This window comes from Brachyistius frenatus, unplaced genomic scaffold, assembly GCF_029030835.1.
Source record: "Brachyistius frenatus isolate BFR_SWC_R1_liver_20210118 unplaced genomic scaffold, ASM2903083v1 Contig_195, whole genome shotgun sequence".
In the NCBI taxonomy this organism is placed as follows: domain Eukaryota; kingdom Metazoa; phylum Chordata; class Actinopteri; family Embiotocidae; genus Brachyistius; species Brachyistius frenatus.
In genome coordinates, this window is record NW_027210794.1 from 247,330 (window position 1) to 262,493 (window position 15,164).

The 15,164-nt window shown below is 44.9% G+C and overlaps 1 protein-coding gene across 4 annotated transcripts in view; it reads right to left on the reverse strand.

Annotated features, from left to right (window-relative positions):
* Window positions 1–1,045: 1,045 nt before the first annotated feature.
* Window positions 1,046–15,164, reverse strand: part of tmtc3 (transmembrane O-mannosyltransferase targeting cadherins 3) — a 34,083-nt gene continuing 19,964 nt past the window's right edge. For 3 of the 4 annotated variants that reach the window (XM_069718640.1, XM_069718639.1, XM_069718641.1), the window contains exons 8-14: window positions 11,750–11,898; window positions 11,383–11,503; window positions 11,144–11,255; window positions 9,342–9,445; window positions 8,854–9,023; window positions 8,438–8,664; window positions 2,296–3,183 (exon numbers count right to left, since the gene is read on the reverse strand). In XM_069718640.1, the coding sequence (XP_069574741.1) occupies window positions 2,345–3,183; window positions 8,438–8,664; window positions 8,854–9,023; window positions 9,342–9,445; window positions 11,144–11,255; window positions 11,383–11,503; window positions 11,750–11,898 (1,722 nt within the window). In that variant the 3' untranslated portion in view covers window positions 2,296–2,344. Of the gene's footprint in view, window positions 1,086–2,295; window positions 3,184–8,437; window positions 8,665–8,853; window positions 9,024–9,341; window positions 9,446–11,143; window positions 11,256–11,382; window positions 11,504–11,749; window positions 11,899–15,164 lie in introns of those variants that run through there. The other variant, XM_069718642.1, reaches the window with a different exon arrangement.

Genomic DNA, 15,164 nt, shown 5'->3' on the forward strand with positions numbered 1-15,164 from the left:
CACCTGTTAGAAACAGACACCGCAGAACAGCCATGAGTTATCATCTCTGTTTATTTAATAACCTCGACCCCACCACATAAAAAAACTCTCAAATCGTACAAAAGAAATGAGTCACTCAGCAGAATGAAGAGGAACTGAAGATGAACTGGATGCTTCCCTGGTCAGAGTCGTACCTTCTTCGTTGGGGGTGGAGGGGCGGGGGGGGGGGGGGGGCTGCCAGCCATAGACGGAAACATCTGCAGTAATAAATAAGACTGGATGCAGTAAACCCTGTAAACACATGAAGTCAATGCATAGCAAGGCTCCGTAGTACCGACAGCCATCAGCACTGAGCAGAGTCACGGTGCTGAGACAGTGTGACATGAGAACAGGTGCATCATGGGAGCTTTGGAGACAGCTCACAGAGAAAATACACTTCTGCTGAAGCTGCTTTACAGATCGCAATGAATCTTCATGCTGACGCAAGTTGACGAGCACCGCGGCCCCGTTAGCAGCTACGCTACCAAACGTGTGCGCTTACAGACGCTCTGAAACGTCCCGGGACGACTCGGTTCACTGCAGGTTCACTGCAGGTTCACTGCAGGTTCACTGTGGTCGCTGCTGGAAATGTCGAAAAAGGCCAAATCACCGACTACAGAAACTGGAACACAGTTTCCTCATGATGTTTTAAAACATCCTCGTCACCGTGGAGACGGATGTTGGAGACTCATTTTATGCAAATGTGCTGTGAAAATTCTTCCCTCGTGAAGTCAAAAATTTAAAAATGAAGAACTCATGAGCAGCGTATGAAAGGGTGTTGCTGAGGTCAGAGTCTGTCGGGGGGTTTCCAGGGAAAAGGACAAACGTCCTTCTGCAGTGAACAGAGTGGAGGTGTGACAGACGATGACATAATCCTCTAAATGGCTGTGAAGTGGAGGCAGGAAGTGGAGTGAGATGGATCCAGATTAGGAGCTGTTGTTGCAGCACCACAGAAGTGTTGGAGGGTTAATCTGCTCTGGGGTTTATTTTGAGAAGCTGATATCATCCTGCCTGGAGGAAGTCTGGGTGACGCGTCATTTCCTTTAATTGTCCACGATACAATCATTCTTTAAAAAAAGAGAAAGAAACAAGAACACAAGAGTGAGTCACATCTGAGAGAAGAAACATTCAAATCCAGTGATGAACAACCAAATACAAAGAAATACAACTACTGCAGATATGGAAACACTCTCTCCTTCTCTCTCCCTGTCTCCTTCTCTCCTCTCTCCCTCTCCTTCTCTCTCCTTCTCTCCTTCTCTCTCCCTGTCTCCTTCTCTCCTCTCTTCTTCTCTCCTCTCTCCCTCTCTCCTTCTCTCCTCTCTCCTTCTCTCCCTCTCTCCCCGTCTCCTTCTCTCCTTCTCTCTCCCTGTCTCCTTCTCTCCTCTCTCCCTCTCTCCCTGTCTCCCTCTCTCCCTCTTCCCTGTCTGTCTCCCTCTCCCTGTCTGTCTCCATCTCTCCCTGTCTCCCTCTCTCCCTGTCTCCATCTCTCCCTGTCTGTCTCCATCTCTCCCTGTCTGTCTCCATCTCTCCCTGTCTCCCTCTCCCCCTCTCCGTCTCCCTGTCTGTCTCCATCTCTCCCTGTCTCCCTCTCTCCCTCTCCCCCTGTCTGTCTCCCTCTCCCCCTCTCTCCCTCTCCCCCTGTCTGTCTCCCTCTCCCCCTCTCTCCCTGTCTGTCTCCCTCTCTCCCTGTCTCTCCCCCTGTCTCTCCCCCTCTCTCCCTGTCTGTCTCTCTCTCCCCCTCTCTCCCTGTCTCTCCCCCTGTCTGTCTCCCTCTCTCCCTGTCTGTCTCTCTCTCCCCCTCTCTCCCTGTCTGTCTCCCTCTCTCCCTGTCTCTCTCCCTGTCTCTCTCTCTCCTCTCTCCCTGTCTGTCTCCCTCTCTCCCTGTCTCTCCCCCTCTCCCCCTGTCTGTCTCCCTCTCTCCCTGTCTGTCCCTCTCTCCCCCTCTCACCCTGTCTGTCTCCCTCTCTCCCTGTCTGTCTCCCTCTCCCCCTCTCTCCCCGTCTCTCCCCCTGTCTGTCTCCCCCTCTCTCCCTGTCTCTCCCCCTCTCTCCCTGTCTCTCCCCCTCTCTCCCTGTCTGTCTCCCTCTCCCCCTCTCTCCCTGTCTGTCTCCCTGTCTCCCTGTCTCCCTGTCTCCCAGGTTGTGCTTCTTGTTTCATGGATTTCGTGAGCATGTTGTTTCCCTTCTTTAGTGCTGAATGTGAATACATCAAAGAAATAACATGTTAGTTCATTAAGGATGCACATTTCTAAGTGGGGATGATGCAGTCTTATTCTGGAGCATTAAAGAGCTCTACAAAAGTAGTCCGGCTGTCAATCACAACGCTGTCAATCACCACTCAGTATGCGCTCGATCTCCTCCAGTCTCTTCAGGGCGGCGGCCCGTTTCTGCTCGATATCGTTCATCTCTTTCGTGGACTTCCCTTCGGCCCGGCTGCCTCCGGACTCGGGCCGGTCCACACCTCTCAGGCTCTCTGCAGAGGATTTCCTCTCATTCTTCTCATCCCCTCCTCCTCCACCCCCGACCTCCCCAGCACCACTCCCCTCCCCCTCTCCTTCCTCCACCCTGTGTGGCGTCTCCTCCGGATCCTTCGGGGCAGCTGCCTCCGCTGATGACAACGGCTGCCCCGCAGCGCTCATGGCAGCCATTTTACTTCGTACGATGCTTAAGTGACGACGCACGTACTCCTCGTTCGGCGCCATGGCCAGAGTTTCCTCCAGGCAGCGCTCGGCCCGCGGCAGGTCGCGCTCCTCGAAGTACACCACGCACAGGTTGTGCTTGCCTTGGACGTTGGTGGGGTCCATTCGCAAAATGCGCTCGAAACAGTCTTTAGCTCCGCGGGTGTCCTTCTTGTGGTTCATGAGGATGTCTCCCTTCAGGATGAGGCCCTTGATGTGCTCCGGGTGGTGGCGCAGCAGCTCGTCCAGCACAGGAAGTGCATCGATCTCTCGTTTGGACTGAGAGTAGAGCAGCGCCAGGTTGAACAGCGCGCTGCGGAAACCGGCCTGCAGACCGATGGCTTCACGCATCCAGCGCTCTGCTGCTGCGTTCTCGTTGGCGTCCATGGCCAGCATGCCCAGGTTGAAGTAGCCGTTGGCGTCTTGGGGCTCCTCCTCCACGTAGAGGAGGAAACGACGGTTGGCCTCGGGCCAGAACTTTGGCTCACCTGCAACACAAAACACAAACAGTGTAAAGTACTTCACTGAAATTCATGAGAGGAAACACAGCTGTGAGGAGAGGATGAAACATATATGATATATATATCATATGTATATATCATACAAGTCAGTGGTGTGAAAAAGTGTTTCCCTTCCTGATTTCTTATTTTTTTGCATGTTTGTCACTTAAATGTTTCAGATCATCAAACAAATTTAAATATTAGTCAAAGATAACACAAGTCAACACAAAATGCAGTTTTTAAATGAAGGTTTTTTATTATGAAGGGAGAAAAACAATCCAAACCCACATGGCCCTGTGTGAAAAAGTGTTTGCCCCCTAAACCTAATAACTGGTTTGGCCACCCTCAGCAGCAACAACTGCAATCAAGCATTTACGATAACTTGCAATGAGTCTTTTCCAGCTGTGGAGGAATGTTGGCCGACTCATCTTTACAGAGTTGTTGTTGTAATTCAGACACATTGGAGGGTTTTCCAGCACGAACCGCCTTTTTAAGGTCATGCCACAGCATCTCAATAGGATTCAGGTCAGGACTTTGACGAGGCCACTCCAAAGTCTTCATTTTGTTTTTCTTCATCCATTCAGAGGTGGACTTGCTGGTGTGTTTTGGATCATTGTCCTGCTGCAGAACCCAAGTTGGCTTCAGCTTGAGGTCACGAACAGACGGCCGGACGTTCTCCTTCAGGATGTTTTGGTAGACGGTAGAATTCATGGTTCCATTTATCACAGCAAGTCTTCCAGGTCCTGAAGCAGTAAAACAGCCCCAGACCATCACACTACCACCACCATATTTTACTGTTGGTATGATGTTCTTGTTCTGAAATGCGGTGTTACTTTTACGCCAGATGTAACGGGACACACACCTTCCAAAAAGTTCAACTTTTGTCTCGTCAGTCCACAGAGTATTTTCCCAAAAGTCTTGGGGATCATCAAGATGTTTTCTGGCAAAAATAAGACGAGCCTTAATGTTCTTTTTGCTCAGCGGTGGTTTTCGTCTTGGAACTCTGCCATGCAGCCATTTCTGCCCAGTCTCTTTCTTATGGTGGAGTCATGAACACTGACCTTAACTGAGGCAAGTGAGGCCTGCAGTTCTTTGGATGTTGTCGTGGGGTCTTTTGTGACCTCTTGGATGAGTCGTCGCTGCTCTCTCGGGGTAATTTTGGTCGGCCGGCCACTCCTGGGAAGGTTCACCACTGTTCCATGTTTTCTCCATTTGTGGATAATGGTTCTCACTGTGGTTCTCTGGAGTCCCAAAGCTTTAGAAATGGCTTTAGAACCTTTTCCAGACTGATAGATCTCAATTACTTTCTTTCTCATTTGTTCCTGAATTTCTTTGGATCTCGGCATGATGTCTATCTTCTGAGGATCTTTTGGTCTCCTTCACTTTGTCAGGCAGGTCCTATTGAAGTGATTTCTGGATTGAGAACAGGTGTGGCAGTAATCAGGCCTGGGTGTGGCTGGAGAAATTGAACTCAGGTGTGATGAACCACAGTTAAGTTATGTTTTAACAGGAGGGGGAAAACACTTTTTCACACAGGGCCATGTGGGTTTGGATTGTTTTTCTCCCTTAATAATAAAAACCTTCATTTAAAAACTGCATTTTGTGTTTACTTGTGTTATCTTTGACTAATATTTAAATTTGTTTGATGATCTGAAACATTTCAGTGTGACAGACATGCAAAAAAATAAGAAATCAGGAAGGGGGCAAACACTTTTTCACATCACTGTACATATATATATATATATATATATATATATATACACACACATATATCTATACATATATCTATATATAGATACATATATCTTTATATAGATCATATAGGTATATATATATATATAGAGAGATCATATAGGTATCTCTCTCTCTCTCTCTCTCTCTCTCTCTCTCTCTATATATATATATATATATATATATATATACACCCCTATATGATACCCAAAACAAAGCTTGTGCTCATAGCGACAGGATGAACTAAAACATGAGCAACACGTTTTGGCTTGTGGCCTTCATCAGGGTCAACATGAACATACGTGTTGATGTGTTTCACGCTGGAGGTCACAAGCTATAACGTGTTGGTCTAACGTTTACGTTTTTCAACATACTGCAAGTGTTTGTGGAGTTTCAACCACTTGTAACTCAATAAAACCGAAACGGCGGACTCAAGACTTCAGAACGACACTTCACGAAGCAACGGGTGATAAAACGGTTGTCTTAAACACGATTACTAATAAAGCTATGTGTCCTCAACCTACGGTTACCAACACAAACCTGTTTACATGGTTTTACCGGAGTACGGAGATGGTTTGGCTATGCAGACTTCCGTCCCACCGGCAGCTGCTGCTACTCAACACAATACTCAACACAACCCGGAGCCGACCAGCTCCGTTGTTCAAAGACAAATGTGTGAACACGAGAAGTTTTCAGGTGCACTGGTGCGACCAGAGAAAATGGTTGGTCACATTTGACCGATTAGTTGTTGCACGTGACCAGAATGGTTTGAAGAGTCATTTAAAGAGTGGAAGAGGGTCCGATAGGCACCTCGCTGATTATTTAGAAAGTCATATTTTCAAAATGATCATGATTCAAAAGTAGACGGTCCTTTTAAATGGTGGGGAAAGTCAACAGAAATCCTTTGATTGATGGAGTAGCATTAAATTAAATAACCTTCACACCTGCCATGACATCATACCAAGGTTGACTGAACCGAGTCAGACTGAGGTGAACATGTTGTAAAAGGAAGACATGCCCTGTTTCTAACTACTCACCTCTTGGTTAATGTTGTTTGACTAATTTTGCCCTTCGTAATCTGATGATGAAAAACATCACCTGCAGCACGAATGTGACGAAGGTTAAAATGTGGTGAGTTTTACAACAGCAGAGAGGTTGGGTGGATGACCGAACATACAGTTGAAACCAGAAGTTTACGTACACTGTGCAAAAAGACACATAACACTTTTTTTCTCACTGTCTGAAGTTAAATCAGACTAAACCTCTCCTGTTTCAGGTCCGTTAGGATTACCAACATTATTTAACTTTTGCTAAATGTCACAATAATGAGAAAGAGAATTTCTTAGAGAATTTTATATTACTTTCTTTGAGGTCAAAACTTTACATACACCAAAAGTACTATGTCTTTAAACAACGTGGGCAAGCACAGATGATGATGTCATGGCTTTTGAAGCTCCTGATAGGTTAACTGACAACATGTGAGTTAATTGAAGGCACACCTGGGGATGTATTTTAAGGCCACACCTCAAACACTCTGCTTCCTTGTTTGAAATCATGGGAAAGCCAAAAGAAATCAGCCAAGAAATCAGGGAGAGAATCGTGGAGCTCCACAAGTCTGGTTCATCCTTGGGTGCAATTTCCAGATGCTTGAAGGTGCCACGTTCATCTGTGCAAACAATTATACACAAGTATAAACATGGGGATGTCCAGCCATCACACCGCTCAGGAAGGAGACGGGCTCTGTGTCCCAGAGATGAACGTGTTTTGGTCCGACATGTGCAAATCAACCCCAGAACAAAAGCTAAAGACCTTGTGAAGATGATGGCTGAAGCTGGTAAGAAAGTGTCATTATCCACAGTAAAACGAGTCCTGCACCGACATGGGCTGAAAGGCTACTCAGCAAGAAGGAAGCCATTACTCCTAAAGAAACATAAAAAAGCCAGATTACAGTTTGCAAAAAGACACCAAGACAAAGACCTTAACTTCTGGAGACATGTCCTGTGGTCTGATGAAACTAAAGTGGAGCTGTTTGGCCATAATGACCACCGTTACATTTGGAGGAAAAAGGGGGAAGCTTGTAGACCTGAAAACACCATCCCAACTGTGAAGCATGGAGGTGGCAGCATCATGTTGTGGGGCTGTTTTGCTGCAGCAGGAACTGGAGCTCTTCATAAAATAGACGGCATCATGAAGAAAGAACATTACCTGGAAATATTAAGGCAACATCCCAGGACATCAGCCAGGAAGCTAAAACTTGGGCGCAAATGGGTCTTCCAAATGGACAATGACCCGAAGCATACTGCCAAAATAGTTAAAAAGTGGCTTGAGGACAACAAAGTCAATGTCTTGGAGTGGCCATCACAAAGCCCTGACCTGAATCCCATCGAACATTTGTGGGCAGATCTGAAAAGGCGTGTGCGAGCGAGGCGGCCAACAAACCTGACTCAGTTCCACCAGTTCTGTCAGGAGGAATGGGCCAGAATTCCAGCAGAGTACTGTAGGAAGCTTGTGGAAGGATACCCAAAACGTTTGACCCAAGTCATGCAGTTCAAAGGCAATGCTACTAAATACTAAGGAACTGTATGTAAACTTTTGACCTTGAAGAAAGTAATGAAAAATTCTCTAAAATATTCTCTCTCATTATTGTGACATTTAGCAAAAGTTAAATAATGTTGGTAATCCTAACAGACCTGAAACAGGAGAGGTTTAGTCTGATTTAACTTCAGACAGTGAGAAAAAAAAGTGTTATGTGTCTTTTTGCACAGTGTATGTAAACTTCTGGTTTCAACTGTATAATGCCTGAATCTCCTGTCAAACCTGCTGTAGATGGAACTGTTTCTGAAATGCCTTTGCTGTCACAGTCCCACTGAAGCATGTCCTGACAGGAACTTGGCCATGCCTGCTGTGTCGGGGCATGTCTGGTTCATTTCAACTGAAGCAGAACCTGGTTACACCCTAAAAGTAACGTCAGGTCACTTCCTGGGTTCATACCGTTGGACTTTTCAGTTTGCTCTGAACCAAAGTAGCAGGAGTGAAAGGTCCTTGGACCACGGTTCGGACCCATGGACCACTGATGATTGTCCTATCAGTCGTTGTAGTCATCAGTACCGCTCACCTTACCGGTAACTACAACCCGCAGCATAGCTTGCACTCTTTGCCTCCATCTGTCAGCGACTATAACTTTTGCACGATGAGGACGTTTACTTGCCAAACTTCGAACTACTCACCAGTAGTGTGCGTGAAGTCGGCGCTACTGGTAGAACCATTATTAATAGTATAAAGACATTGAAATAAATGTGTTTGTTCCTTTTTCTCCATTCAAATGGAAAAAGCTACAGCCGCGATCGCAACACGCCAATGTCAGATGCACGCCTATCGAAAAACCAATCGATGCTCCCCGATACCAAAACTACCTGAGCCAGGAGCATCCGATGCAACACCAACCTTTCTTCCCCTCCATGTGTGAAAACGCCCTCCAACTATTCTCTTACTCCTTGCAGACGCGACTCACCAGACTCCTGCATGAGAAGCGCTGAGTTGAAGAGGGCCAGCTTGTGGCGTGGGTTGAGCTCCAGGGCGTGGTTAAAGTTCTTCAGGGCTTCGGTCGGGTCTTTCATCTCGATGTTGACGATGGCCAGGTTGTACCACAGGTCGGCGTTGGTGCGGTCCAGCTCCAGGGCTCGAAGGTAGGCGTCCCGCGCTTCTGTCAGCTTGTTCATCTTCAGCAGCAGCTCCCCTCTGAGTCACAACAAATGAAATGCAAGTGAACACCATCTAGTAACACCGCAACTCGGTTAGGGAATAGAAAAGAGCACAAAAGATGAACAGTGAGGGAAGCGACAGAAATGTTTGACACCACAGAGTACGGTCATTTCGAAAAGACCATGTGGTCTAAAAGATCTGATGGGTACAAAGTTAAACTCTTACCTGCTGATGTAGGCCTGCTTGAAGTCGGGTCTCATGCTGATCGCTTGTCGGTAGAGCTGGTCGGCCTCCTCCAGCCGCGAGTCGTTGGCCCGGATCAGATTTGCCAAGTTGATGTAAACATTCAGATGGTTTGGAGCCACACGTGTCGCGTACTTCTTACCGGGAATCACCTGATGAGACACGCCTCATTAGTCTCTGCTGACTTCTGAGCAACACAGTGATTCTAAGGAGGAGATGGAAAATCTGTCTGATCGGGGATGTTAACGTTAAACCTGCTTCAACTACGTGATCCAGACCAACAGACACTCTAAACTGTGGCGACAACAAGCCTCACTGACCCAGCATGAAGACGACATGTTTAAAAGGAAGAAAAATACAAATAAAAATGAATGGGCGTTAGCCAAGAGGCGTGTCTTTGCCCAGCGATGAATAGTCTCGGTACAACCTGCTCCAAACATCTGCGGACTGAGCATGAAATGACTTGATACCTGAGGCATGAGGGATTTGGCAACCAAGTATGCGTCTTCTGCCTCTTTGGACTTATTCAAGTTTTTGTAGGTTCTTCCAACGTTCATGTGAGCGCCGATGTCATCTGCAGCAACGTTGGACAAAAAATACAAAAGGGAAGAGAGGAAATAAAAGTAAATTCTGTTTATTTGCAATGAATTTGAACACATTTAATAAAACAAGACTCCAAAATATGGCGGGTGTATTTAGAAGCAAATCCTTCTGCAAACCAGTAAGAAAGTGAAGCGTTGCACGAGGTCAGTGGAGTCAAGCTGAACTGATGCTGGATGATTTGCGCAGCAGGAAGTCCTCGCTGGTGTGTTTGCATTGCTAATCTTGGGGAAACACTCATGAGTGGTGAACCGGCAAAAGTGCTGATGTCTCAGCTGATGACAGACTTCTTAAAAACCGAGTCAGGAAGCATAACGGAGAAACTGGAAAAGGCTGAAGCTGTCGTAAAGGCATATTTCATGTGTTAACATTAGATGGAAGATAAGTGTAGGTTTGTTTGACTGTATAGAGTATAATGGACTCAAAAGAACAACTATTAACCATGCGGATGGCTTTAAATGCGGGAGCAGCTCAGTACAGTGCCTTGCCCAAGGACACTTTGACAGGAGCAACAAGTGAGTGAACCGAGTGAACCAAAAGCCCATCAGACATCGAACTCAATGGGAAGCCCGCGAGAATTTATATGTTTAAAGAAGATAACATGTTATTATAAGCATTTAATATTTCACCAGTCATCCCTTCCATCAGCTCTGAGACCCATGGAGAAGAAACAACACCTCTATTGGAGCAGCCGTTAACCAATCAGCCTTGACCACATGTAGTCGGCATCTGACGCGTTATGTACGCTGAATGACTCCCAACACGGCCATCGTTGAAACATCAACATCATCGAAGTTAGCAGCCTTATAACAACACATAAGTGGGCGGGGCCAGGCAACAAAACACACTCTCGCATGATAGATTTATTTGACAAGATTTAAAACATACTGTACATGACATGCTGATCACAAATGACAGACTTCATATAAAATTCTTAAAAAGTATCGAGGATTAAAAATACACAGTAAAGCCTTATGGCTTATTTCCATTGTGGTGCTCGTTTTATTTTCTCATTTTTCCCCCCCTTTATTTGACCATTTCCTGTCCATTTTTCATTGTTCCATTGTAAACCAAAGGAAAAGTAGGAAGTGCATCAAAGGAAGCTGTTGGTGATCATGTGAGCTGTGAACAACAGCCTTCGTTGTCCTGAGTGGGGTAAAGTGACCCTGAACTAACAGCGCCTGGAAATACTAGCTGACAGTTTATTTATGCAGTGTTGAGGCGATACTATTTCACTGACCACATGACATCTTTCTACAGTGTTGGTAACTGACACAGCGATGATGCTGGCAGAGACTACCTATCATATTTCCCTCTTTAATCTTCCTCATGCTCAACATTCCTCAACACAGCCAGACTCCGACTGAAGAAACGCTCAGAACTCAGCTCAAACATTCAAAGATGAAAACAGCATGAAATTATACCCTCTGACCTAAAACAAACCCAAATAGAGTAACGACCCTGCACAGTGTTTCTTCCACAAAGAATAATGAACAGGTAATAATGTCTACTGCATGCTGTGAATTCCACTGAAAACAACTGATGTCACCTTTTTCCTGTTAAGAAATAATTTTACAAGCCCCAGTGGATTGTTCTTTCGTCACCATCTGAGATACTATCATGTTATTCACACCTGTCAAGTATTTACAAAGGTTTGATTTATGTCTCTCACCTGGTTGAACCCTGGTGGCCTGGAGAAAATACCGCAGCGCCTTGGCGTAATTGTTCTGGTTCTCCAGAGCGTGGCCAACGTTATTCCACAACTTGGCATTGTTCTTGTTAACCTGAGTCGGCAGACAATTCGAGGCACATGTCAATAAGCTTGTTCTATTTTGTCAGAGATTAATTAATCATTTAGAAAAAATTAATCATGTTAGACTGTGAAATCAACACTTAATTCAAATAAAAAACCTTCAGGGCTGAGGTGAACAGAGTGTATTCTGACTCCCAGTCCCAGTTCCTGTTGAAGGTTTTCACTGCATGTGTCATCAACATCACTCCAATCAGCAGCCAGGAAATCTTCTTCAACTGTCTACAAAGGCACACATTTAAAGAGGGTTAAATTCTGTTGCTTTGGTTATACAATAAACCAAAGGCTTGATATTGTTCACATATATCCTTTCAGAATTTGAGAAGTATAAGAGTCCACTTTGTTCTTTGTATCTGCAGCTATGACTGTGTTTATATTCAATAATGTTTGCACCAATTTATGTAAAAATAAACGGTAGAACCTGTCCTCTGTTGTTCATGTTATTTGTCATTTTGGAGAAACACTTACACTTTCTGTGAGACGATCTTGAATCCATGTGCAACGAGAACACAGAAGCCCATGCTGGGCACATAAAGAACCCGCTCCGCCACAACGAAGCCCACAGGGAAGAAGAGGTTGGACGCCGGAACAAACGGCAGGACGATCAAAGACAAGGCCTGGAGGACACACAACAAACAGCTTTAGTCCATATGAGCAAGTCTCAGAGATCCTGCTTAAAACGTGGAACAAATATGCAGCAACGATTAAAAAAAGATTCTACCTCCAATAAAATGTAGTTGTGATAAGCACCTTCATGCCAGACTGACGCTGTCAATGGTTGAATAAGATATCTGTTCCTTGTGTTTTTTTTAACTTTCCACTAATAATGAAAGAGTCATTATGTTATCACTTCCTATCATAATAAGTACACTGCACATCACAGAAATATCTGGAAATAGTTATCACCTTTTATTTAATGAGCTTAAGGAAACTCAAAGTAACAAAAAATTTCAAATATTGCTGAGATTGGTTGAATTTGCATTAATTTTGTTGTGCCTGCAACATTGTGATTTCCTGTGAGGACTGAGATGATCAGAAGCTACTGACAGGTAAAACTATAAATCTTAGAAAATGAGCTGGCTTCCATCAGATCTGGGTTCAGCATCCTCGTGCTCAAGCTGGAGCCTGAAGGTTGGTCGGTTTGTTTTTTAACATGCATCACTGACGGGCTCAAAAAAGGTCAAATAGGGAGTGCGTGTAAAAGATTTACTGAAATAAATTAAACGTATGAAACATAAACCAATGCGGAGCAACAGCAGAGGGGGGATGTGGAGGAACGTGTTTCATGTAACAAGTAGCATCGTTAACATGCTCCATTACAGAGAAAAATAAAAACTGTCTTAATGAGCATCTAAAATATAACTTTTACTTCACGCAGCCGTCTTTTAACAATAACACTAATGGCTAAAGCAGTGATGCCTCTGAATGTGTTGGAGACTCCACATTTGGTTAATTTATTTCTACACAGTACGTTGTGTGTAATAAAGTGCGCATCCGGGTTTCTAACAGACGGCTGCTAGCCGGGACATAAAAGGACGTGCACACAAGAACATTGGCTGATTAGACAAGTTAACTTTCCTTTTGAGTTTTTGTTGATGTTAGATGAGCATTTGCCCCCATTTGTTTCAGACTTAAAATGTCTTCTGGGGGATTATAAGCACATTTCATTCAGACAATGTGTTGGGAGCATTTCCCTGGTTTCTGAAGGGTTACCAGATTCTGGTGCGTAAGTGCCCATCACCAGCATGTGTCCGAAGACCAGGGTTAAGAGGAGTTGGTAAATGGAGTAGATTTACAGTGGGTACGGAAAGTATTCAGACCCCTTTAAATTTGTCACTCTTTGTTTCATTGCAGCCATTTGCTAAAATCAAAAAAGTTCATTTTATTTCTCATTAATGTACACTCAGCACCCCATCTTGACAGAAAAAAACAGAAATGTAGAAATTTGTGCAAATTTATTAAAAAAGAAAAACTGAAATATCACATGGTCATAAGTATTCAGACCCTTTGCTGTGACACTCATATTTAACTCATGCTGTCCATTTCTTCTGATCCTCCTTGAGATGGTTCTACTCCTTCATTGGAGTCCAGCTGTGTTTAATTAAACTGATTGGACTTGATTAGGAAAGGCACACACCTGTCTATATAAGACCTTACAGCTCACAGTGCATGTCAGAGCAAATGAGAATCATGAGGTCGAAGGAACTGTCCAAGGAGCTCAGAGACAGAATTGTGGCAAGGCACAGATCTGGCCAAGGTTACAAAATCATTTCTGCAGCACTCAAGGTTCCTAAGAGCACAGTGGCCTCCATAATCCTTAAATGGAAGAAGTTTGGGACAACCAGAACTCTTCCTAGACCTGGCCGTCCAGCCAAACTGAGCAATCGTGGGAGAAGAGCCTTGGTGAGAGAGGTAAAGAAGAACCCAAAGATCACTGTGGCTGAGCTCCAGAGATGCAGTAAGGAGATGGGAGAAAGTTCCACAAAGTCAACTATCACTGCAGCCCTCCACCAGTCGGGGCTTTATGGCAGAGTGGCCCGACGGAAGCCTCTCCTCAGTGCAAGACATATGAAAGCCCGCATAGAGTTTGCCAAAAAACACATGAAGGACTCCCAGACTATGAGAAATAAGATTCTCTGGTCTGATGAGACCAAGATTGAACTGTTTGGCGTTAATTCTAAGCGGTATGTGTGGAGAAAACCAGGCACTGCTCATCACCTGCCCAATACAATCCCAACAGTGAAACATGGTGGTGGCAGCATCATGCTATGGGGGTGTTTTTCAGCTGCAGGGACAGGACGACCGGTTGCAATTGAAGGAAAGATGAATGCGGCCAAGTACAGAGATATCCTGGAAGAAAACCTCTTCCAGAGTGCTCTGGACCTCAGACTGGGCCGAAGGTTCACCTTCCAACAAGACAATGACCCGAAGCACACAGCTAAAATAACAAAGGAGTGGCTTCGGAACAACTCTGTGACCATTCTTGACTGGCCCAGCCAGAGCCCTGACCTAAACCCAATTGAGCATCTCTGGAGAGACCTGAAAATGGCTGTCCACCAACGTTCACCATCCAACCTGACGGAACTGGAGAGGATCTGCAAGGAAGAATGGCAGAGGATCCCCAAATCCAGGTGTGGAAAGCTTGTTGCATCATTCCCAAGAAGACTCATGGCTGTACGAGCTCAAAAGGGTGCTTCTACTCAATACTGAGCAAAGGGTCTGAATACTTATGACCATGTGATATTTCAGGTTTTCTTTTTTAATAAATTTGCACAAATTTCTACATTTGTTTGTTTCTGTCAAGATGGGGTGCTGAGTGTACATTAATGAGAAATAAAATGAACTTTTTTGATTTTAGCAAATGGCTGCAATGAAACAAAGAGTGAAACATTTAAAGGGGTCTGAATACTTTCCGTACCCACTGTAGCTCAGCAGCTTGGGCTTCTTTTTACCCTCGTTCCTGTTTCGGTACACATATTGTTTGTGGGTTTATAGCTTTACAAATATGGCTAGCATCGCATGAATGTTGACTCCATGCTCAGACATATGGAATAACAAGAGATCAAGCATTGCAGTGACTGAGCAGTTGGACTAACTTGGATGTTGGGTAGCTTCGGTAGCACCACCACTCATGCTTTGAGCTTGTGTGTCAGAGGTTGACCAAACTCTTCACTGTTTCTGCAAACAACATATCTGATAGTTGAGGTGGATCCAACTTTACATTCCTCTGGATACGTTTAGGAATGATAGCTTGCCTTAAACACTTTTTCATTTTTAATGTTGCTAACCCAGCTCTTTCTTTACTAGTTGTTGCATTTGCTCCTGGATCCAAAGTTGCTGGGAGGAGACATCAGGTCTGATACGGGGGGATGGTTGGCAGCAT